General features: G+C 43.4%; 1 protein-coding gene across 1 annotated transcript in view; it reads right to left on the bottom strand.

The window, feature by feature from the left end:
• Nucleotides 1-26,735, bottom strand: part of LOC108579947 (flocculation protein FLO11) — an 80,762-nt gene that overhangs the window by 42,251 nt on the left and 11,776 nt on the right. The window contains exon 2 of the mRNA XM_017943585.1: nt 41-146. Coding sequence (XP_017799074.1) covers nt 41-146 — 106 coding nt within the window. The remainder of the gene's footprint in view (nt 1-40; nt 147-26,735) is intronic.

The raw sequence follows: 26,735 nt of genomic DNA, 5'->3' as shown, positions 1-26,735 counted from the left end.
TAAAAATGTCGAAGAAGTATACAATGGGGGGTGAACTTACTCGATGTTGGCGGTGGTTGCGGCGCCCGACGGACGACCGTATGCTCTTGGTGTGATCCAGTGTACTCGTGCCATGTGTACGTGCTCCTATACTCTGAATGGAGCTGCTGTAATGCACAATCAACGCCACCGAGTTAGTACAAAACGGCCTACAGATACTCTGTAGATACCGGTGTGTGTGTGTGTGTGTGTATATACAGGGTGTCCCAGGTGAAGGAGGCCACTTAACACCTTCGCTACCGCCAATTCCGACGACAGAACGGTATTGTCTACGGGTAATGGGGAAAAATGCACAGTTCGAGTATTTGGTATAATATTAGGTGTGTGTATAAGTGCAGGGACCTATCGTATTGTGTACAAGCGAGGAAAATGTAGATACTAAGAGCGTATGTGAAAATAATTGGAAGGATGGTGGACGATGCTTGAGTAGGACCTTGGTGGCGAACGTGTTAACCCTTGACTGCTGGTAACTCGAAAGTAAAGCTCTGTACGACTGAGTCGTACTACGTATTTCGTTAGATAAATTGCATTTGTTGAATATTTCGTATTTTATATTTGCGAAATAAGTAATACGTCGATATGAAAAATGGAATATGGATAGGAATAGCGCTGATAGTGTCCAGCGTTCGATTATCAGTGAGAGTCTGTAGGCGCCGATAGCAGTGAAAGGGTTAAATATCTCCTTCGTTTTTGATTTCGTGAAAAATGTTTGTAGCACGTGGAAGAAAAAGATTTTGTTTTTTACAATTTCATCGTGCTTTTAGTGTTCGAGGCCATCTGAAGATCGTGATTTAGGTATATTCAAATGTATCTTCCCGTCTGCTGCAAGGTGCAATAGAAGAAAATACGTGTTTCTTGTGTAAAAAGCAAGGATGATCTTGAAAAAATTTGAAAAACTCTTTGGAAATCATTTAACCCTTTCGCTGCGGCAGATTATCGTCGAAATCTTTCGCTCTGGCGTTTAAGAATTTTTGAAACCTTATCGTTTTCAAATTTCTATTATGAAATTAAAGCGAGAGTACTCGAAGGTTTGAATTTTAAGCAAAAATCACCAACAGCACGCTACGAGAAAACTTTCAAGGCGCCGATAGCAGTGAAAAGGTTCGTCGGAAGACGAAGGAGATATCTAAGTGACCTCCTTCAACTGGAACACCCTGTATATACGCGTTATACAAACGACGTCCATGGACTTTTCCTCTACGAGTGTATCCGCTTTGTAAAACAAAGAAAGAAGAAATTGAAGCTTACGTGTCCTCGCCTATGTACATCTCTGTTTCCCTTTATTTTCCCTTTCATCCCCAGAATTCCCCTCTAGAATTCATCAATTCCCAATCGGATAGAGAGACAATTCCCTTTGTGAAGAAACGTTAACAATCCAGCGGGATAGAATTATCCATAGTTATTCGAGGTCGAGGTGACGGACACTCGAAAAGGGAAGGTCCGTGACGCATCGTAAATAGAATCGGTATAGAATATTTTAATAAGTGGAACAGTTCGCTCCTATTGTATCGGATCTCCTCGAACGAACGGGATAGTACAACCCCCGCGACGGCGGATCCATCGATTGTCTATAACAACCGAGGCATAAGTTCACCAATGCACGTTCCACAGCGTTATCCAATGTCGCGTTTCTCGATCGAGAACGGCTCTCGAATCTGTGTGAAACACGGCTGAAAGTGTGTTTCATTCTCGGGAGGAAACGTAGAGGGAGAGAGGATCAATCGTATCTGCGTGTGACAAGAACGTTTCTCAGGTCGGTTGCATAAAACGGATCTCCTCCTCTCGCTCGGACCAGAGAACCGGCCATTGTCAGCCGGTCGGCGCGCGTACAATCGAATACAATGAATATGGCGCATCGACTCCCCGACCATTCCTCCTTTCTACCTCTTCTCTCTTGCACGATTTGTTCTTTTTTTTTCAAACTCTCTCTCGCTCTCGGGCGCTTTTCTTTTTTTCTTTATTCCACCGCAAAAAAGTTTCAATGGACGTCGATCGATTTCTCTGCACCCCCCTTGTGCTCCACCCGCGAGCGTCGTAGCCTGTGCGACACCGCACGCGTCACTGAATGCACGCCGTTCGCACAAAAGGGAAACGTTACGGGGGTGTTGATAAAAAAAAGGACAGCGAATGGAGCGAATTTCCTTGATTAGCATTGACGGTGTGACACGCCGGTGGGTCATCGAGAGATTTTTAGTCGTCGACGTGACTCAGTGATGGGTCATTTGACCACAGGTGACAAAGATCGAATAGAGGATGTTTTTCTGATTGATACCGTTGAGTACTGTGTGACCCATCGGTGGGTCACTGAGAGATTTTCTTATTCACCGACGTGACCCACTGAAGGGTCATTTCACCATAGGTCAAATTTCTCTTTAACACTGTTGAGGACTGTGTGACCCATCAATGGGTCACTGAGAGATTTTTTTATTCGTCGACGTAAACCACCAATGGGTCACTGAGAGATTTTCTTATTCGCCAGCGTGACCCACCGAGGGGTCATTCCACCATAGATGACAAACTTTGAATAGACAATGTTTCTCCGATTAACACCGTCGAAGACTGTATGACCCACCAATGGGTCACTAAGAAATTCTTTTATTCGCTGGCGTGACCCACCGATGAGTTATTCCCTCACGAACAACCCCACCTCTGGATCACTACGTTATTTTACAATCCTTCATAAATAAACCCTTCAATGGATCACCACGTCATTAACAGGCGAACGGATTACAAACCAAAAAATCCGTCGTCAACGATAACAAACACTTCTCCAAAATCGAACCATCCAACCCGAAATTTCGCTACAATCTCCAACACGTGTGAAACATCAGAAACTGAATCCTGAAAAATTGTAAATTCTCCGCGGTATTCCCCTCCTAATCTTATCACCATTACCAAAAAGTAAAGAAAGCATGATTCCTCGTGTGGAAGAAAGAAGTTTCACTCTCCGTTGATCGTTTTATAGATGATAGCTATTACGAGACACGTTAAACGTTAGGCGACCTCGTGTGGCGTCGAAGAGCGAAGAGAAAGGTTCCCTCTGAACGCGAACCGGAGGAACGAGGAGGAGACTCGCTGGTTTTTTATTGCATTAGCGGGCCACAGGGTCGGAAAGCCGCTTCTTTCCACGGGATTTTATAAACCTGACAGATTTGTAGCGGCGTCGCTAATTGCGTTGTCCTGTTTTCTCAGAGTTGATTGATTTAGTTACTTAACCCAGATAGTGCCGGTTCTGTGTCCGGGAACACGGAGGAGAGAACGTGATTTCGATGTGCACTCGTGAAAATACACATGTTTCTTCCTATACGTTCCCCGGATGTTCTCTTTTATTCCACCGTCCATTTGTATTCGTCTGTTTCACCCTTTCCTTCCCGTTTTCTCTCCCCCCTTCCTTTCCTTGTCGGTCGTTCGTTTCTCCCTCTAACGATGTTCGTGGTACAAACGAGAGACAGAGAGAGGAAAATAACGAGCACGAAACACCGGTCTTGGTTATACCTCGAACGAGTACGTAAGTGAACTGGCGGGCTTCGATCGTACGGAAGGATGGTGGTAGGCTGGTGGTTGGATAAACGTAATTATATTACAAGGGTGAAAATTCAAGAATAACGCGACCAGACGCGTAGTGCATAGCACGCTTTCGTTCAAATGGAAAAAAAAAAGAAACGAAGAAGAGAAGAAATATACAGAAGAGACGTAGAGAGAAGAACGGTGAAATATTTTCAACGTTCGAACCGGTACCCGGGCGTTCATTGTACCAATTAAAACATGCTGCAAGGTTTCGATAGATAGACAGACAGGTCGATGCTTGGGGCTTCCATAATCCATTTGCAAAAGCTTTAGGCTCATATGTCTTTCGCGCTGCGAAATAATTATTTTAATTTGGAACGTGATACTCTCGCGACAGAATTTCTAATTTTCTTCCTTTTTTTTTTGATTCTAGCTTTTTTTCTCCCTTCAAATAAAATATTTCTATCTACTATAATTTTCTTATTTTTCCCCTTTTAATTCTACTTTTTTTCCAAAAAATTTCCTTCGCATTTTCTCCCTTCAAATAAAATATTTCTATCTACTATAATTTTCTTATTTTTCCCCTTTTAATTCTACTTTTTTTCCAAAAAATTTCCTTCGCATTTTCTCCCTTCAAATAAAATATTTCTATCTACTATAATTTTCTTATTTTTCCCCTTTTAATTCTACTTTTTTTCCAAAAAATTTCCTTCGCATTTTCTCCCTTCAAATAAAATATTTCTATCTACTATAATTTTCTTATTTTTCCCCTTTTAATTCTACTTTTTTTCCAAAAAATTTCCTTCGCATTTTCTCCCTTCAAATAAAATATTTCTATCTACTATAATTTTCTTATTTTTCCCCTTTTAATTCTACTTTTTTTCCAAAAAATTTCCTTCGCATTTTCTCCCTTCAAATAAAATATTTCTATCTACTATAATTTTCTTATTTTTCCCCTTTTAATTCTACTTTTTTTCCAAAAAATTTCCTTCGCATTTTCTCCCTTCAAATTAAATACTTCTATCTACTATAATTTTCCTCTAATTTCCACCTTTCAATTCTACTTCTTTTCCAAAAATTTCCTTCCCACTTCCCCTTCAATCTTCGAACGAAAATATTTCTATCTACCATCTCTAAACGGCGCGCTCTAAATTCTATTTCACTTTAATCCCACACATAAAATTTCTACGTACTTTTTCTCTTTCTTTCTCGAAAAATATACGATCTTCAGGGGTGATATTTTGTTTCACATTTCTCGAATTGACGCTTTTTCCATTTCGAACGAAATTACTTTCACGTACCTATCTGTGTTTGTTACGTACGTGTTCGAAGACGGAAAAAGTTGGACGAGTCGGTTGATAAAAAATGGATCGACTCGTTTAAAAATACAGCGGAGCCGGCTGTATACGAGCACGAGAAAGTATCAGCAGCACCTACAACCCGGTGCCGTGAACTCTCGTATCTACGCCCGTCTATCGATCCTTATACCTTCATTTATTAATGGCGATGTGGGGCACCGTTAACCTTTTCATATGTCGCCGCGCCCACGCCACGCGAATAACGCCTCGATATTTGTCGGCCGATGGGTGTGCAGGGTGGCTAATTCGATTTCGGCCATCGTTTCCACCATTTTTCCCGGATCAGGTGTTTCCCCGAGGGTGGAAATTCGAACGCTAGAGTCTTTTCCCCTTTTTTTTCTTTCACCGAGCGTGAAAGAGCTGTTAACGTTCCTTTCAATTTTTAAATTCATTTTTTGTTTCTTTTTCCAATTGGAACGTTAAATGTGGCAGTTGTGCAGAATTTTTATTACTGTTATCAGTATGTTAATTTTACGATAAAAAGCAGAATATAAGGGAAGATAATGTTTGTTTATTTTTAGTTTGGAACGTTAAATGTGGCAGTTGTGCAGAATTTTTATTAGTGTTTTTAGTATGTTAATTTTGCGATAAACAGCAAAAAGCGATGTAATGGGATATTTTGTGTAAAGAAAGAAAAATAATGTTTGCCTATTTTAACGTAGATTGTTTTAATATAAGACTTTTTCGTGGGGCTAGAAGATGTTCAATGCTTCTTTCGTAAAAATCGTTAGATTTTCGTTCGAAAAATAGGTTCATCGTTGCGATCGAAATTCCTAACCTCAAATTTTTCTTAACCAACTCTGACTTTTAACGTTTGAAATTTTACTACTGTACTGCAAATATTTTCCACTACTTTGTCCAAACTCATGCAAAATTACGTGCTTCGGATGCTCTTTCCAAACACTCATTTTCATCGATTTAACTCTAGCCACCAACCTAACCTCAAAAACATAACCAACAACGCGTTAAACAAATAACTAGCGACATCTTCACATAAACGACGAATCAGCGTTAAAACAGAACGGTGCATTACCCAAGAAATCGTTACTCAGACTAAACTCGATATAAAATTGAAAAAAAAATCCATTCCCCAACCCTGCAGAATATTCCATTTCAACTCTGCTTCAATTTTCAATTACAGTCTAAAGTACAAGGTAAAATGATCGAAGGAAGGCTCTTCGATCGATGTTAAATCAATTGAACCCTGTCAATTACCGCAACGAAGCTAAAAAGCAACTCTCCGCGGAGTATAGTGGGCGGAATGAAAAAGGTCGACGTGATTGTTTCGATGAAATTAGATAGCGTTTGACGTGCTCGGGGCACGCGAACGTCCGCAGTTATAACGTCGTTAAAGGTTCCACTTAACGAGGCTGTTTGGTTAATTGATAATTACCCGCGACGTTCGAGAAAACTGTGTCGGAAGGAGGAGGGATACGCACGACGGGTCGCGTGTGCAATTAATCGTGAACTCGGGTCACAAACGAGCGGTCTGCGTAATTGTACGACTCACAGGGTGGAATGCTTGCTGCTTTCGAATTCGCGAACGCACGCGACAAACTCTCTTCCTCGATTTTCCACTCGATTCCGATAATTGGCCGAAAGGCACGTCGATTACACGCTCGTTGAGTCGTCGACGGGTCTCTTGGTTGAACTCGTCGAATCGACAACCCGTCCGACTTTTCTCGAGGACCCGTCGCGCCCGTGTCGTTCGAATTATTCCATGCCGGGTATCGATTCCGACCACGACGGAGAATTCGCTAACTTTTCCATCGACCGTCGCGTGTCGACGTACCGGCAGATTCATTAACACCGTACACGCAGGATGTGAATGAAATCTTTACCTTGGACGAGTGGAATTTCACGTTGCGAAGATATTATGTCGCAGAGTGGACGTTATTGCGCGAATTAACGCGTTCGTTTCTGTTGTCGAAGCAGTGTCGACGCGTATATTGTCGGTTAGAAGTTTGCAATCGTCTCTCAGTTTTTTGTCAATACTGTAGTATCGTAATTTTGAAGAGTAGTTTTAAGCAAATGTGGCGAGCATGAGAGAGAAAGCGGGCGACGAGCGACGATAGCAAGGCCCAACTGGGAAATCCCCGGCGACAAGAGGCCCACGAGGGGCCTGGCTGTAAAGTACGGTGTGCGAGGGATGAAGGGACAGTGTGTTCGGAAAAGTCGAGAAGCGCGTATTATAGTTATTCTTGTAGGAACCTAGGGAAAAATATTGAGGAACCGAATGGGAATCGAACCAGGGACCTTCGGCTTAGCAAGCCGAGGCTTCGCGCATTACTCCCTCTCTATTCTCCCTTCGAGGTTTCCTATTTGGGTACGGAGGCCCCGATACTACAGTATTTCGAATTTAAATCTCGAATTATTGAAATTTCTTTAGCTAATTTTAGAATTTTTAAAATTGGAATATTTAAATTTGAGTATTGTGTAGGAACCTAGGGAAAAATATCGAGGGACCCAAACCGAGGGGATCGAAATAGTTCGAAATAGTTCTTAAAGCCGTTGACTGTTTTCTGGAAATTTTTGCGTAACTTGCAATGCACGGTGATTCTGAAATTTTGGTTGGTAGTGTGTGACTTGTGTCGTGTGTCACCGTCGACAGGGCGTCGACGGTGCATCGATTGATCGCTGTGTGATCGAAGAGTATCATCCCGAAAATCTTCGTCAAGAAACCACGTGTGTGACTGATTGTGAGAGTATTTTTCGATGGCAGCGAAAGTATTTTCTTCTTAAAATTGAGTCTCTATAATTCTACGTGGCTTGGAAATTACGTACTCCGTATCTGTATTTAAAGCCTCATTTTACTCGCTCGTTGTTGCACTATTACACCGTTACCAATTAACTCCTTCGTAATTGCTAATTCTTGCTTCTCCCATTAACATGTTTTCACAGCAGAGCACGCGACATCGCGAGATTGATCGTCGACGCTAAACGTCCGGCTACAATTTTTTATTCCTTCCTGCCCTTCCTTAATTACGACGAAAAGTGAATTAAAAATGAATATTTCAACGGGCCGCGATGTCGCGTGATAAGCGCGCAAACTTCGTATATCTTATCAAGTGGAAATATGCTTCTGTGATCAACTATAATTTTTCTTACCGTTGAAAGAAGAAAAATTGGGTAAAAGAAAGGGTTTGTGGAAGAAACAGTTTAATCAACGGTGACAACTTTTCTGCAATATTGATAAATTAGAGGATCGAACGGTATCGTGATAAAAATTTCCACGCAAAGAGGAATATAATACCGGGGTGCTTACACAGTTCTCTGTTCTTCCGGAATCGTGAGCATTCTATGGCCAGAGCATTTCGACGAAACAAACAGCGCCCGGACCGGCAATTTAAACTTTTAATTGCTCTTTCGTATTTTCTGTATTAAACAGACAGAGGAGGGATTTAAACGTGAAAATGGTTGGCAAAAGATTTAATCGAAATTTTCCCGCGCTGAATACTTCTTCTTCGCCACCAGCAACAGCCAGCGTGTTTGCAACGTCGCCATCTTTTTTTCACTCTCGTCTCGCGCGGAAGATGTTCTGCGGTGTAATTTTCGAGGAGATCGAAGTTTTTCGCTTCGACAAACCGAGAGGGCGAAGGGGAATCCGTTTTTCTAGCCGGCTGCGTGCCGATGAGACGTCGAGATGAGATCGTCGAGAGAGAGCGATCCTATCTCTTCGTATCTTCCATCTGCCATCTCTCCCCTCTGTCTCCCTCTTCGTCAACCCTCGTTACACGCCGGGGACAATTACCGTGATTCTAACATGGCTGAGGATGCAACTATTAATCTTTCATTTTTCATCAATCTCTTCTGTCCACTTTTTCCCTCGTTGGGCTTTTAATGAATTTACGGGCGGTATTATGCAGGGATTTTTAAGGTTAGGTATACCACCCTAAGAAATCCTCCATTTTGTGACATTTTTACTTTTAAAATATTGGTGGCAAAGATGAAAGTTACATTTGTGTCCTTTGAAAAAATTGAAACATTTCATTTGGTAGTTACCGCGAAAATAATTTTTTTTTTAAGGTTAGGTGTACCACTCTGAAGCTTTCGCAATAACTCCTACATTTTTGTGACTTTTTTACTTTTTAAAAAGTGAAGAAAGAAGTTGAAAGTTACATTTATATCCTCTGAAAAAGTTTAAGCTTTCCATTTCGTAGTTACCTACGAGAAACATTTCTTTTTGAGGTTATATGTACCACCCTGAAGCTTTCGAAATAACATCTCAGTTTTGTGACATTTTTACTATTTAAAAATTGAAAGAAAAAGATAAAAGTTACATTTCGTTCCTTTGAAAAAATTGAAACATTTCATTTCGCAGTTAGCTGTGAAAAACGTTTCTTTTTAAGGTTAGGTATACCGTCCTAAAGGTTTCGTAATAATTCTTCTGTCTTGTGACTTTTTTTTACTATTTAAAAATTGAAGGAAAAAGACGAAAGTTACATTTATATCCTCTGGAAAAAATTGAAGTAGTTACCTACGAAAAAAATTCCCAATCTTCGCCAATTTTCAGACGCCCCACAGTATCCCCCTTAAAAATTCCTAGACGAAACCTCCGAATTGAAATGTCAAATTTACCTAGAAATTTTCTGTCAGCATTCCACGCGAATTCACGACCGAGTATACAAAATGTCGCCTTCAAATTGTCCAATTTGCCAAGGAAACTTTAACACGAACCCATTCCAGGATTACACACCTGAATACGTAAAACACGACAAATTTGAAAACTTTGCAATTTCAAAGAAAACTTCGTACACAGATTATCTAGTAATTCCTAAACGAACATTGAAAATGTCAGGTTCGTCTCCTCGATATTCAAGAGAGAATCTTCGTATACGTGGAACTGTTCCTATTTAAAAACGAACGTATAAAATGTAAAACTGCAAGTCCTCTTTAAAGTTCATCCTCGAGTGTACGTTCGAATTGAACAGCCGATAAATTGCACAGACGAATGTTGCAAACTGGAGGTAAAACGCTGCTGCAAACGTGATATAAATACCGAGGCGTGTTGGACAGTTGCGTTCGCTACTATCGCGAACAGAGCGATCATCGTCATCGCCGTAGTGATTCGTGTCGGTGAAGTGAACTCGAGGATTTACGAGCCACTCGCCGTGGTATTTCGACTGCTCGCGGTGTGTGACACTGTTGGCCCTTGAAACGGTTCAACGTGAAACCAACCTGACCCTCTTTCGTTTTACTCCGTGTTTGCCGTCCAATCTCCCTCTCTCATCTCAACGGCAGAGCTTCGTTTCGGGCCAAAGAAACCGTTAATTCGACACGGAAATCGGCAAAAAATTTCATCACACCGATCGACTTTAGTGTTTCTTTTACCTTTGGTAGAGTCGATGGAAGAGATATAGCGAGGTTGTATGTAAAATCAGTCAGGCGTCAAAGTACAGGTAATTCGAGAGGCGAAACAGAGATTCGAGGGAGATAAGGAGCGCGAGACTCCGTTGCAATTAATTTAAAAATAATTTTCTGCGCTTTAATCTTCGAGGGAAGGTTCATTTTGAGCAATACTGTAATTAGTATTAAGTAAAAAGCGACGGAGGCTTAATATGGCAAAGTTTAAAGGGTTAAATCACTATTGAGGCCTGAAAATGAAACGGAACTTTGGCATTTTTTTTTTTGAAGAAATTAATTGAGTCTATTGAAAAATTTTCACTAGGGTCTTGTTACACTATCCTTGAAGAATATAAAAATATTTTTTTCGTTTAATTTCTTTAGAAAATGGCGATGTTAGAGTCGCATCGCCGAACCTCTGTTTCGATTTCTGTGGAAATTAAACGCTTAATTTAAGCGTTAAATATTCTTAACGCTTTAATTTACGATCTTACATCGCTTCCATTGACTGTACCTCTGTGCTTTCACCGGCACAGAAGTTTTACTCTTTTTTACTTTCTTCCACGGTTCAAAGATTCTAAGAAGAATTCTATCGGTGAATGTATTTCATCGTTCCATTACCTTTTTATAAAATCCACTGTCTATTCTAAGTATAGCGTATCCTAGACAACAAAAGACAGAACTAACGATACATTGGAAGGGAAGCGAAGTAAAAATATCGATGTGTATGGGAGAATTGTGCACGCAATCTAACTGAACGAAGAACTCAAACGAATTGGCAATCTCGTTCGAGCTCTTTTTCCACGTCGATTCCATCAATCGTAGCCAGGCTAGGACGTGGAACGAAAGAGAGCAAAACGAAGGTAGTAGACGAGAAAAGTCGGGATCACGGTGAAGGAAAATTGCGCGCGGTCATTTAAAATTCAGATAAATCCCCCCTGAGACAAAGATGGACGGATTAAACGCAGAAATGGAGAGGAGAACATACAGTTGCAACCGGTCTTTCTCTCTCTTTTTCTTTCTTTCTTTCTTCCTTCTTCTTTTTCCCTCTGGAAAAATCATGGAAGCGTCTTGTTGGCGCGTCGGAAATAACGATGCGAAACCGTGTCAGAAAGAATAATTAAAACTGTCGGGAACACGACCTCGATTTGTGAATGAAAAGAAGGATGGACTGACGGACAGGCCAATGAAATCCACGGCTCGCTGTGTCTTGAATAGTAACTCTCCAGACGATTATTTATGTAAGTGGGAAGGATTAGCAAACAGTGGTGCACAGATACTGATCAAAGGGACGAACGGAACGAGTTTACTTGCTTCTTGAAATGTTCAAAAGGCAAACATTTTTTTTTTTTTCGACCAGTTACAAAGCGCCAGATCGAGTTTCGTTCCTGTGTAACTTTTGCATAATTTCTTGAGAGAGAAAGGGAGGGAGAGACGGGGAGAGACAGGGAGAGACGGGGAGAGACGAGGAGAGACGGGGAGAGACAGGGAGAGACAGGGAGAGACCGGGAGAGACCGGGAGAGAAAGAATAACTAGGAGGAATAGATTTGTTGTAATCTCTTCCTTTTCTCACTTGCCTGTTGTTTTCTCTAGCTAGTAGACAGTTTACGCGAAGTTACGACGATTTTTCTGCGGTGTTCTTAGACAACGACGTACATATTTTTTTTTCGCAAAGTCGAGGGACCGTTCCGCGTCGCTTGGCACAGAAACAAGGCTAGAATGCAACGAGCTTCCGGTTGCCGCTTGAGACAATGCATTACGCGAGGAGTGCAAAACGCCGTGAAGTAATAACTGTTTTATGTTCCTCGGAATCTTGTGTAAATGGAGAAACGACAGAGTGTGCTTGGTAGAATGGATCATTTGGCATATCGTTGGTTTTTTGTAGAAAGTAAGGAAGGATAGAGGGGAAGTAGGTTCCCCCCTCCCTTAATCCTTCAACTTTACCCCATTTGCACGACAAGATTTTTGTGTACAGGGGTCTGTGAATGTCGAAACGTGCTTCGTGACACGAGCGATCATCCCTGATGCACCCTCCAGTGACAAACAAAGGAAGAATATACACTGTCCCTTTACTTTTATATTTACCCTTCTTTCTCTTTTTTCTGCTGTGTATACAGAGTAACAAAGAGACGCGTAAAGATCGAAATAAAACGACAGGTTAAATATACTGGAACAGCTTGTCTGACCTGTAGCCTGACTTTGCACTCGTGAACCTGTGTCCGGGTCACTGGAGACCCGCTCACTTTAGAAAGATAACGTTATACGTATAGTATTTTATAGTGTTTTTTTGAAGAAGATAGGCGTGTGCGGCTAATGAAAAATTGTTAGCATGCGTTTTAGAATATTTTCTCTGTCTTTTCTTGATCTCTCGCGTTCTCGAGGTTTCAATCTTTTTACATTGAAAGAAAAAAAGAAATATAAATATTTTTTCTGTCTTTTCTCGACCTTTCGCATTTTCTAGGTTTAAATCTTTTTACACTGAAAGAAAGAAAAAAATCTAAATATTTTTTCTGTCTTTTCTCAAACTTCACATTTTCTAGATTTAAATCTTTCCACATAGAAAGAAAGAAATAAAAGAAATAAGTACTATTTATTCACAAAAAAATCAAATTTTTAATCAATGCATCATATCCCTACAGATATGCTAAAAAAAAATCCGTGCGGGCCAGAGATGACCCTGCCACCGGATTCCACCTCTCGTACACCGCCGGTTAACCTCTCCTCTCACCGCGTTACCGCGCTATTAGACGGCTTAAATCGATTATACAATATTTTGTAATATCCCGCGTAATCTTTCTCCTTTTATTTCAACGGTAATCCATATCATAAGCGTAGCTAGATATTACGATGGGGTTAAACCAGCTCAGACATCCAGCGTAGGGAAGACAAAGCGTTACGCAACGTTCCGCATTTCCCCTCCAACCGAGCAATCCAGTCACAGTTAGAGGAAAAGGAAGCGGAGTGGCGCCTTCGAGACTTGCACGAGCTGGCGAAATGTCCCGTTCAGGAGAACGATCGTTCCACGTCGCTTGCTCTGCCAACCAGAAGAAGAAGGAGAAGAAGAAAAAGAAGAAGAAGGAGAAGCAGACGAGAAATTGCAATATATATATATATAGTGACGTAACCAAGAGACACGGCCCGTTGACTCGACCGGCTGCGGCTCTCTACATGCAGGTTATCAACACGATTGCGCGTTGTAAACGACGCTCAGAGGCATACGGCCGAGTGGTAGGAGTCAACGTACTGCTCGACGACGACCGGCTACCACCGGCAGAGAATATCGATGAAGGAGAGACCGCCACGGTGGCGCAGTGCCGGTGTTCTTCTCTCCTACTACTAAACCACCCTCTCTCGTCCTCGTGCCAGCCGCATGCAGAAAAGCTGCTGCTGCGTGTCAAAGTCGAATCACACTACGTGACAGCTTTTGCATTCTTTCGTGTTCCTCTGTTCTCCATTTACCATCCACGATATAATCACCGTTGCTGCTCTCATTTTTTTTCCTATAAGGGGATTTTAATTATATGTCTGTGTATAGGTTAGGTTACCACGTAAGCTACATTCCGAACGATTTTGCGTCGATCGTTTTGACAGTCGACGTGGGTTGTTTGAAGGGACGTTTGTTACGAGGGAATGTAAGAAATTTTTAGAGGAAATTTGTGAATTTTTAGTTAGAGAGACTGAGTTTGTAGGTTAGGTTAACTCGTCGTTCGAATTGGAATAATTTTGTGACTGTTTTGGCAGTGACTGTTTGGAGGAAATTTTGAGGGATGGATATTTATAACGAGGGAATCTGAGAAATTTGTAAATTGCTATTTAGAGACAATAACTTTATAGGTTAGGTTAGCTCACCGTTCGAATGGGAATAATTTTGTGACGACTGTTTTGGCAGTCGTTTTGAAGACAATTTGGGGAATGAATTTTTTGTAGTAAGGGAATATAGGAAATTCCCATGGGAAATTTATTGTTAATTCGGTAGTTTGGTGCAGTTGAATTATAAATTTCTATTTAGAGACACTAACGCGGCGGACATTTCTGAGCGGAATGTTAATAAATATACCGGGGGGCACTGTTTTTCGGGGTTAATTTCGCTTACGAAAATAATGAATGGCACACACGCGAGACCTACTTCCACATGCGATTTTCGAAGTCGAAGCGCCTGCGGCTAGGTAACCTGATTTCTATCACCTGCTAGGGATTGAAATATTCCCCTGGCCAGAGTGCTGTTTCCAAGGTTTACGAATCCCTTTAATGTAGATCCGCTAATCTATGCTAAAAATAACAGTTAACCCTTCTGCGTGCGTTTCAAAGGCATTTTGCCTAACCTAACCTAACCTCGCAAGGTAGAATCCTTAATTAACTACTATCGATCGATCTTGACGAAAGTTCTGCACATGGTATTCTTATTCTTGAGAAAAACAGAAAACACTCTAAGAAATTTGTCAGATATGAAAAATAATTCTTCAACTTGACAATATCCACCTTTCTAAAAATTTATCATTTATTTATCTATTTAACGGGACTCAGTGCAACGAATAAAAATTAATCATAAGACGTACAAACTAAAATACAAAATACAAAAAAAGAAATACAATACTATTAATACTAACAAAAAGTACGAAAAAAAGATTGACAAAATTACAAACATCATTGACCACATAAAACTGTAGCGAGCCTCCTACGCTCTACCACCAGAGGGACCGGCTAATCACAGGTTCTCGCTAGTCCTCATAAAGGCTCCTATTTGTATATATACATCTTTTGACCTGAGTCCTTCCAGTCCCTTCCGCGTCTAAGGCACGGGTCTCCTAGAGAGCCTTACTGACGAGTAGTCGACTAGAAGGCCCAGGACGAAACGCTCTAACCTTTCCTTTTCCGCCTATCCTCCACCAACTTTCCTACATTAGCTGCAAAACAAAACACAATTCCCAAAACTTCCCTCCTACAAAAAATCTACAAAACTCTCTAATCTCAGCCCAATTTAAACAACCCCGTACAACAAACTCCTCTCGATTCTCTCTACCAAATTATAAACAATACATCCTCCTTCTCATGTCCAACATTAAACAAATCAACTAAAGACGAGCCAATCCCACAATTACAGCAAATTAACAAACACTCTAACAAGCCACAAAACAAGGGTGGCAAATCCCATTACTCCCCGTGCCCAACTGATCGTTAACGGAAGGCAATTACAAGTCAGCTAAAAAAAAAAATAGTCATTCCACAGCAACGTTCACTTGCTGACCAAGCGAAAGGGTTCGAGGTGTTTTCCCCCTTCGCCTGCGAACGAAGCTTATTACCCCGTTTTTGATCAGTGACTGAGCGAAAGGGTCGTTTGGCCGGAGTCTCTCGCCTAATTTAACCGGGCGTTGCGCATTGCAGCCGCTCGCGGCCAAGTAGTAAAAGTCAACGTACGTCCGACGGAAGAATGGTTGCACGTGATAGTGCATATCGACGAACGGAAGAGTGTCGCAGTGCCGGTTTTCTCCACCTCCTACCGGCGGGCTATTCGTGACGACCAGCTACCGCGAATTGTGTTAGAGGCGATTGTACAGAGAAGGTGACGGGGCGAAACACCCAACAAAACCCAAGTCGATAGCACGCCGCGCGAACGCTTATCTATGGATCGACCTTAAAACGTCACCGGCCAACGTGGCGATTCATCCTAAGATACGATTCGACAAATCGACGATCAATTTTCGCCCGGCTGAACGGCCACACGATGCACCAGTTTCAACCACCGCCAACCCACCTGTGTAATGGATAAGGCTCGAATAAAGAAGTGAACAATAGATCCGCATTGTGAAGAATTTCCACGAATTATTCACCTGCATAGTTTCGTTCTTTCGCTCTTCTGGGGGATGATTGGATCGATTTTTCATCGATTGCCTTGGAACGACCAGGGAATTGTCAGGTGTAGATTTTTTTCTTTTGCTTCTTTATGGGAAGACGAGAAGAATTTCTCATAGATAGTTTGGAATAATTAGCGAATGATCGGGTGCAGATTTCTTCTTTTGTTTCTTTATGAGAAAATGTGAAGAATTTTTTATCGAAACCTTCGAACGATGAGGGAATGGTCACTTACAGATTTTTTCTTTTATCGGTTTATGGAAAGATGTGAAGAATTTTTGAAAGGTAACTTGGAATAACGAGGGAAATGGTGAAATTTTGGGAAGTGTAGATTTCTCCTTTTATTTGTTTACGAGAAGATGTGACATATATTCGACAGACAGCTTGGAACGACGAGCGAACGGTCGTTACTTTTTCGGAGGGAATTTAGATAGCTTGGGTCGTTGATAGTTTCGAACGAAACGTTAAAACGAATTTCGCCCGGGCTGAACGGCCACCGTTCGACGCTGCAGTTCCGTGTAATGGATTTGGCTCGAATAAATACCGATCAATAGATCCCCAATTGTCTAGAGTTTAACGAATATCCATCTACACATTCTTCTCCCATTCGTTTACAAGAAGATATAATAAAGAATTAACACTCTCCAACAGAAAAATCTTGAGAAATATGAAAAAGCAATTTGAAAAAAAAAGTCCTCCAAAATGCCCAACTAAAATTTACCAAACAAACAAAAAAAAAAAGAACGTCTTTTCAATTTGAAAAATTTCACGTTTAACCAGCACTACAATATCTCCGCCAGCGAGAAAACAGAAAAACGCAACTTTTTCCTTTTTTTCCCAGCTCGCCCCGCGTCCCACTTGCCTAATTCGAGTTTCGCGGAAGGAAAATGGCAGGTTTTTGCCACGTCGACAAGGTGACCGAGGGAATTCGCCGAAAAATCGATACTCCGCATCTTTTTATCATCCCCTATCTGTTCCTAGGATGAGTACATACATATATATACATACACACACATATGTATATACACCGTTGGAATTTCTTGCGTCGAGCCGAAAGGAAGAGGAAACGATGTTACCATGGAGAAGTTATTCCATAGCACTTCGTTGTTGACCGCATGTCGCGATCTGACATTAAACTAATTTCGTCGTGTAATCGGCTAGCGTAGCATGGAAGCACAGTCGGTGCTCTACTTTCAAGCACACACACACTCAGAACAAGAGAGAGAGAGTTATCAGCGAGGATATAACAGAGGGAGAGATGTTTATCGCGACGATAGAAGGAAGTTCGTTTTATCGAAGGGATTGGACGCTAGGAGACAACCGGATGAAAATAATAGGAAAAACCTTCCCTCTCTGTACGCTAGTTTTTCGAGGCTCCGATCGCCTCCCTTTTTCTCATTAATTTTCACAGATAAAGGCCGCCCTTCTTCCTACACATTCCACTTAGCCTCGCGACCGATTACACGATCTAACGAGATATGTAATTAAGGAACAGCGACCATAAGCCGTTAATCTTCTCTTCGGATCTCCTTCTCTTTTTCTCCAATCCTTTCCTCCGTCCTTTCTACCTTCCCATTTTCTCAGACGCGAACCGAAAGTCACGGTGAAAGAAATTCAGGGGAGGAAGAGAGTCTCGGCGCGCCTTGTTAAGAAACAAACGCGAGAGGATTAACGTTGATTCGCTAGAATGCAATTTGCATCTACCACCTTCCCTCCCTACTTTCCACCCTTCGAGCCGCGGCTAATCAGGTTTACTGTCTCTCAACCGGGCTTGTTTCTGCCGCGGATTTACGCGATTCGTGAAATTACTCGAAATCGTTTCGCGACAAACCATTCAGACGGCTCGGAATATCGGCGATAAATTGTTTTATGGAGACTCCGAGGAGAATATGTGTGTGCTAGCATAACCTTCGAAACTGCACGCGAATTCTTCTCGTTGCTGTTTCAGCTCTCGCGTGTTTTATCGTTGCTGCTTTTTGTCCCTATTCTTTCTATGCGCCATTTTCTGTTTCTATAATGAAGCGGTGTTATCACCGTTGGTTCTATGATTACTGCTACATTTATTCGGTGTTTCTCTCTTCTTTTTTGTTTGTTTGTCGGTGCTTCAAAATGGTACACAAAATGTTTTACGTGTTCTGCGTGGAAAACTCGACATCCTAAAATATTGGAAGAAGCGAGTTCTTCTTCGCGGTACGTTTATGACACGTCCGATAAATATGATTTGGGGATGCCTGCGAACACCCCAGGTATAAATGTGCACACTGCCACCACGTTTTCTAGGCAGTTCTAATTGTGCGCCCGTCTTGTGAACATCGTCTAAAATGTAATTATTTACCTACCTTACTCCGCACGAGTCGTTTATTTAATGTAACCCCTCAACAGTTATTTACGCAATTCTTTTACCATTCCTTCTGCACGCTATTAGTATTATCATCGCTATCGCTATCGCTATTACACTACCGTGCATAAGTATTTGGACACTTTCATATTATTCGAAATGCAGGAAATAAAACTCTCTGATATAGTTTTGGCTTACGATCTTATCTCGGGCGACTATGTAATGTTTACAAATACTAATGAAAATAACATTTGACATGAATTGGTATAACGAAAAAGCAACAACTGAAATCGGTTAGATTATAAAATCGGGAAAATTATTACCCCAATGTGTCGTGCCAACGGTCGAACATGGAGGCTTGGGGATGCTTTGGTGCAAATAAAGTGGGCAATTTAGTGAAAATAGATGGAATTCTGCGAGTAGAAGAATATTTAACGAGGGCAGTATTTAATAATTTTCATTCATTTATTGGTAAGTTTATTACCATATATCTTGCACACCTCGACGACATTCATTATTGCTGATTATAGGTAGAAATATTGCAATATAACAAAGACGTATGAACCTTTTAATTAGATCGCATCGAGTGTCCAAGTACTTATGCACGGTAGTGCACATCAATTTTGCTTTCTGTAATTTTTTACTACTCTCTGTGTGCTTCCACAATATTTCTACACTTACTATTATATTTATTCAACGTTTTTTATCCTCTTTACTCTATTTTTCGTTATTTCAACGAGACTGTATTTTTTACTATTCTTTTACTATTCCTTCTACGCGCTATTAGTATTATCATCGCTATCGCTATACTTACTATTGCATCAATTTGGCGTTTTTATTCTCGATGAAATTTTCAGCGCGCGTATAATTGACATAGATCTACAAAACGTATTTTTTAAATTTTCATTACGAGCTCAGATAAAAGTGTTGTAAGTTCGCGATTCCGACTAATTGCAGTTTCTTCAACAAATTTTTTACACGTCATCTAGTAAACTAATCTTTCTAACTTCTCAAAAAAAAAAAAAAAAAAAAACATCATAGGGTGTATGAATACTTTCCTCCAATCACGTTTTACTTACGTAAAAACTCACTTTCGGAAACTCACTAATGGATCATTTTGACTCGGCTGGTAGTTCCAGTGTTAACCCAATATCATTGTTTGCATAAAATATTTCACTACTCCTCCAGCACGCTGTTCTCCCTTCCCACAATGAAGCCGCTAACCGCGCACACGTTACATTCATTCTCGAAATAACGGATCGTGCGTGTAACACACGTCCGTATGAAATATTTCCAACGAATTAATGCGATATCCCCCGAACAATTCTCGCGCGTGTTCAATGGGAACACGAGGAGAAGAGAAGAGACGTGAACACGCCAATTCCCTAACTCTACGATTTACGAGCCGTGGCTCCGAGTAAACCGCACTGCGAACAGTCAAACTACCCCCTTTTTCCTCGCCCTCTCTTGTCCGAATTAATCCAGGAGGCGTGAAGGTCGAGCATCGCGGCGTGTCATTTTTACTACACCCGTTGAGGAACGATAAAAACGAACGTCGAAAAGTAGGAGAGAGAGCAACAGAGAGCAGCGAGGCACGTAACCACGCCCGCTTTAAAAGAAAAAAGAAAAAAAAAGAAATCTCGAGCTTATCGAACCATTATATGGATATTTGTACGCATCAATTTTTTCCTTCCTTCTTTTTTGCCGCTGCTTCTCATTGGAACACTTATAACGTTTAATATAAACGCGAGCGTATATATTTCCCCCTGGAGATCGCTATCGTTGGTTAATAAACGTGGAAATGGTATGGTACCCGGTGAAATTGGAGGCAATATCAGGTACGAGGCTATGTTCGAATAAGCAAAGTAGGATATATATATACGTACGCGAAATAATTTCCGTACAGACTCCCTCCCGTCGATCAACGTCCAACTTCGTATCGTTCGTTTCTAACAATGTGCACGCGGATGATCGGTTCCTCCGATAATCCGTAATACGTATTATCGAGCGTCCATTTCTGATTTCCTACGCGAAGGGTCCAACTGCAAGGGAACTATTGGACATCGATGGAAGAAGAAAAAGTCGAGTTCGAGGCATAAAATTCAACCATGATGGTCCTTCCGTTCGTCCTGAAGGAACCGTCTCTCCAGGAGGAGACGGCCGAGAAACTTTCACGCTCGAGTAAGCCGACCTTTTTCCCCGAGCTGGAAAATCGAAGCAGCGAGCAGCAACACACCGATTCCCAGGAAAAGTGTGTTTGTTCGGCTGAAATTCGTCGACTTGCACGTTGAAAACTGTTCGAAAGGTCCTCGAGTTCCTTCCAATGTACCGGGTGTCTCCCGTGTCGTCGAGAGAAGTCGAGACACGAGGGGATGTTGCAAAGTGGAATTAGACAAAGTTTTGTAAAACGAAGTGCGTTTACATTACCGTTTCATTTTCTTACACTTTCTTCGAAAGAATTTTCAATTACACTTCTTTTCACACTTCCTGAAGAAGTCTCGAAGATTGGAATTGCATTTTGAAATTAGTCGCTGAATAAAAGGACATTTTTCCCGTTGGAAATTCGCCAGTCGATGTCGGTGCATTTTGCACACCCGGTAGACACGAGGACCGGGCAATAAGAGCCGTGCTATCGAGACCGATAACGCGTACCGCGTTGCGGAAACACGTGTTGTCTCGGGCGTAGACGGATAAAAGGAGGTTCGGTTATTCGAGGGAAGGAACGATCGATGAAGCTGTAAAGCGGTTTCCACGAACAAGCTGCTCGAACAAAAGTAACGCGTAGAAAAGCGTTTTAATGGACCGTCGCCGATGAAACGACCGAACGTTACGAGTTCCATTTCATCCACGATTCGCCCTCCCGTGGGAAGAGATCGATGCGTGGAAATTAGCCTTGGACAAACCGTTCTGTCCCGAGGAGAACAATACCGAATCGATGAAAATACATATCTGTCTCATCCATATTTCACGGTCGTCTTATGAATATGTCCTTTGAAACTCGCCAACGATCCTTCGGCTCTTGAAAGGTTGAAAAACGTAGCCTGGTAGCAGGCGAAGGAAGGTAAACTATCGAGCTTCAGGCCGTCTCGATTAGGAAGACAATAGATTGTCAAGCTCGAGTGCTAGTCAAACTTTCCCCTCTCATCCAATAAACCCACAAATCCCCTCTTTCTCGTCTAAATCTCTGTCGTGCATAGAAAGAGAGAGAGAGAGATTCTGATACACAGATAATATCAGTTCGACCGAGAGATAAAGTATGGTATAGCGACGAGGATAGGGGCGGCTTCTACAACCGGGGAATCTGAATAGCAAACTCGTGAGAATCGACTCGAGGAAGATGTGCTCGGGGAACCACTTACTTTCCGCTTCTAGCGACAAAGCCACGGCTCTTTCGGATTCTCGATCGTGCACCTCTCTACCGATACCGATACCAACTCTATCTCTCCTCCTCGTCGTCGTCGTCTCCTCCTCCGAGGAGAAGAATCCTAGAGAGCAGTCGTAAGGAGTAAGAGCGTGTCTAACCTCCTCTGTAACATTTCCCCTCCCCGGTACATCTCCACGAGAGATTATCGATCAAGCGAGGATCACAGGAGGTATCCTGTGGTACCAACAGCGGCGAGAGTAAGCACCGCCGAGTGTCGGATTGGAATTATTGGAAAGACACTCGAATTCGTAGACACTGCGATAAATACACTCTCTCCTCCGCGTGCATCCTCGTCTCGTTAGAGTTGCCGCAGAGAATACGCAGCGCCCCTGAAAACGCAACCTGAATCACGCGAAGAACGACAAATTGGTGAACGTTCTCTATACATTGTACGAAACATCCCCGGGGAAATAGAGTATAGGCCCTGTTAGAGATAGAACGGAGAGACGAAGTGTGATAAGAAACATAACGAGGTCCAGATGGGGAATTTCTCTGTCTCACCTTGTCAATCGGCATTGAAGGGCACGCACGACAGAGGTTCCAGAATGAACCAATCATGAGGCCGCAGTGTGTGGGGCAGTGGAACAGTAGTGACACACAGCCGCTGCGGTAGCGACGGGGCCGTTTAGACGACGCGACGGGCACGGTCGTCAGGCCAGGTTGATTTCCTCCCGAGGACGTGGGCTCCTCGGCGTCGACGATGCGGCTACACTTGCTTCACTTCCTCCTTCTTCTCCGCCACCACTCTCTTTACCACCACTACCACCTCCTCCACCTCCGCCACCTCCTCCTCCTCCACCGCCTCCTCTACTTCTTCTTATTCCTCCTCCCGTGGTTTCTTCTTCTCCTTCTTCGCCAACTTCTTTCCTCTTTCTCTCTTACTCTCTTCAAGGCGGTATTCACGCGAGCGGCGTTGAGATCGGGCGTCCGGCTTGTGCTCCCTCTACACGTACGTGTATTTGCGTGTGTAGATACGTTATACGCGCGTACGTGTATGCGTGTGTGTGTGTGTGTGTGCACGAGAGGCAGGCGAGGCGAGGCGAGCGCGCGCGCGTATTTCCAGTGCGTGCGCGATGGACGCAGCAGGTGCGCCGGTGTGTGTCCCCGCACCAGCAACGTGGCGTGGTGTGTCGTAACGACGGAGAGAATCGGTAGAGAAGAGAACAGAGAAAAAGAGAGAGAATATATGTATAAACGTGAGTGGAGATTGTGTGTGGTGGTAGAGACAGGTAGAGAGACGATGATATAAAAAAAGGGAAAGAAAGAAGGAAGAGGGGAGGGTGCAGCCAGCACACACAGGCTGCGAGGGTGCAGCCTTAGCGGGACTTTAACCCTTTGCACTAGTGCGTCTGCTCGCAGAAGGTAGCCGGACTCGATTCGATTCGACCGATTCGCATTATTTCCTCGATCGATGCTGTTTTCAGCAATCCTTTTCCTTCCTCTTTTCGTACGTACGTCGAGGTTAGGTTAGACACACTGGCGCAAAGAGGAGGAGAAGCAGGAGGAGGAGGTGGTGGATCGTTTACGAGAATTTGACAAATGAGGAAAGAGGATTGGTCAGAGGGAGAGAGTGTCGTTTTATAAAGAGTGGCCGACGGGAGTAATTGAATTAAAAAGGGAGTGGACGTTGCAATCAATTCGAACGGAATAAACTGAAGGAGAGGAACACACCGTCGTGTGAGAGAGAGAGAGAGAGGGGGGGAAATGTACCGGACAGTTGGATTTGTAACTGGGAAGAAAAGTTTCGTCGGACGGACCACTGGTGGTTCGTTGATAAAGTTTTCGATAAGTTGGCGAGAAAGGCGAGGTAGAAATTGAAGGAAACGAAGGGGGATAGCTGCCGGGAGTGGAATAGAAAAATGTAGGAAGGCAGGAAGGAAGGAAGAAGGGGTGGGCCGTGTTCGAGGCCTACCACTCCATCGTCTCCGTCGTTAGGATTTTTCGCTTCCTTCCCGTCAACGAGTGAAAACCGTGTCGAAGCCTCTCTTGGTTCCTCTTCTTTCCAGATATCAAAACTTTCACCACTTTCGTCGTCGACCGCGTTCTTTCCTTATCTCTCTCTTTCTCTTTCTTTAAATCCCCAGAACAGAAAACGTTACTAACCGTCTCTCTCTCTCTCTCTCTCTCTCTTTCTCTCTCTGTGCGTGGTCGAAAGAGCACGTTCTCTCTGATATCTCCGCGGGTTGCAAGAGGGAAAAAGGAAGGAAAAAAAGAGGTTGACAGACTCGCGCACCCGGCGGCGTGTTTCGTGGTGTCACCCGGCTGAAATTCACCGCATCCGGAAGCAATCTTTTCGCGTGCGTACTATTACGGTACCGTGAGTGCGTGTTGGTACGCGCGTGTGCCCCGGAACGAGAGCAATCGGAGCGGCCTTGGTCGATTCCGACGCGACACGCGACGAGCACCGTACACACGCACGCACGCACGCACACAGACACACACAGCGTGTTTTTTTTAATACGGAGGATAACCGAAGGTACGGAGCGATGAAACGAAGAAGAAGAGGAAGAAGAAGAAGAAGCAAAATGACACGGAGAACAACGTCCTGGAACACGTACCGGCCTCTGTCTCTTCTGACTCTCTCTCTCTCTCTCTCTTTTTCTCTCTGCGTAACCTCGCGAACACGATGCTTCCGAGCTCTGCTCGAGACTCGTGTGGAATTGGCTACTGGAAAGCCAGGGCACCAAACACCGCGGAGTGGAAAATCAAAGAACCAAAGATATAGACTGACAGAGATAGAAAGAGGAGGAAGAGAAAGAGGGAGAGAGAGAGAGAAAGGTAGACAGCAGACAGACAGACAGATAGAGAGAAAGAGAGAAAAGTACGAAAGAGATGTATGTATATATATGCCTGTGTGGATGTATGTATATATATATCTATATATAACGTATGTACTATATCGACGATGAGAATGTAACACTCGGACGCGTATTACGAACGGAATGACGAGACGGAGGGCAGAGCGAGAACGGAATCGTGAGAGGCACTGGTCCCACCGTCGCACCGATCGCACCGACGACGTTGCGTAGAGCGCCGCGTCGCCGGTAAGACGGCTCGACGGTAGAAGGGGTTGCGAGAGCGCAGGCGCCCGACCGGATCGGGTCGATAGTCCGCAACGTTACTCCCTGTTATCCCTCTCTCTCTCTCTCCCTCTCTTTCTCCTTCCACTACTACTGCACAACCTTTCTCTCACTCTGGCTCTTTCCTTTTTCCATTCGTCTTTCCCGCTGAATTTTCCCCTCTTTATCTATCCCCTCGTGTCATCTTCCTTACACCTTACAACAGACTTCGACTTCTCTCCCTATTTTTCACCATTTCTCCGATCCTTCCTTCCTCTCCGCCCCTCTTACGTCTCTCTCTCTCCCACCTTTCTTCTTCTTTTTTTTATATTTTATCGTTTAACCATCTTCGTTTCTCTCGGCTGTGTATCAAGAAGGTACACTCCCTTTTGGTCAGACCCCTCCCTCTCTTTCATCCTTTTGCCTGGCATCCTCACCCTTTCTCAATTTTCTTCCCCCTTTCTTCCTACCTCTCTCCTTCGCGCGATCGTTCCTTTCTCCCACACCCTTGCCCCCTCTCTCTCTCTCTCTTTCTATCTAGTTCCTTCCACCTGTCTCTGTCTGACTTCGTGCTTCGTCTACTCGCGTGTACTCCCTTACACCCTACACATCGCACATTCCGTCTTTCTCCCTGCCGTTTGGTGTACTTAGGGGTTTCTCTCCGTCTCCTTTCGATTTCCGTTCCCCTTTGCCCAAGACACCCCCCCTTCTTCGTCTTCGTGCACATACAGGACTGACTGCCACCACGCTACTCCCACCTAGGCCGCGTGTGTTTCCCACAGGTACGTGCATTTTCCAAATACGTTTTCACCCGTGACGAAAGCCGTGCCCTCGAGAAAGCTCGGCCGTACTACACCCACGATCATCCATCCTAGCGTTCCACGCTCTTCTCCATCGCCCTAGGATCTATCCCCACCACCTGAATCTCATTGCCCTAGAACCAGTTCCTATTTCCCCGCACCTACGTCCTTTTGCCCTTTGCATCGCTTTTCCAGAAATTTATCTTTAACGGACAATTCGATGATTTAGCCAGACATTGAGTTTCCTACCGCGTTACGTTCACTAAAATTTCCCAAATTCCCTCGATACAACCATAAGCGTCGAAGGAGCAACATTTCTCCTCTAAATATCAAATCGCCGTACTTTCGATAAATCAATTCCTACCGGAGACCGTCCAATTTCTATTCGGAAAAATCGAAAATCGTGGTACGTTGGAAACACTTGCCTCGCCGAGATAAAAGTAATGGCGCATACGCACGGTGGGACAGAGATTTCGCTACGCGTTATCGCGTAGCAGTGACGTTGAGGGAAAAAGACACGGGATTGCCTTGCGTAAAATTTCCACCGTCTTCTTATCCTGCCGAGCGAGCGCGATTTTCTCGTTTTTCCGCGACGCTTCCCTCCTTCTCTCTTCCCCACCCTGTGTACAGCGCGCGTTAGGCGGCACTCGATCCTGCGTCCTCTCCTCGCTCGCCCCGCTCCCCTCCACGCCGCCGTATACGCCCGTTAGTCGTCCCGTTCGCGTAGCCGGCGCCACTATGTCGAGCCAGCGTCGCGACGCCGCTAACCTTCCTGCGGATGCAGCTATAGGCGCGTTTGCGGCGTTTCGAACTTCGACACATCGTTCCTCGTAAAACTCCATCTTCCCTTCCTCTTGTTTTCTCCCCCTTTCTTTCTTTTCTCTTTTTTCTCTATACAGTTACCACGAGAAATATTGAGACAGCGAGAAAACGAGGATTAAATATCCGAGATTAAATAGAAATTGGGACGCCGATTAAGCGGGACCAGCCCTTATTTACTTATTTTTGATTACGTA

Source organism: Habropoda laboriosa, unplaced genomic scaffold, assembly GCF_001263275.1.
Source record: "Habropoda laboriosa isolate 0110345459 unplaced genomic scaffold, ASM126327v1 scaffold2, whole genome shotgun sequence".
Taxonomy (NCBI): Eukaryota; Metazoa; Arthropoda; class Insecta; order Hymenoptera; family Apidae; genus Habropoda; species Habropoda laboriosa.
Note: the sequence above shows the minus strand (reverse complement) of the source record. Positions and strands in the feature narration are given on the sequence as shown.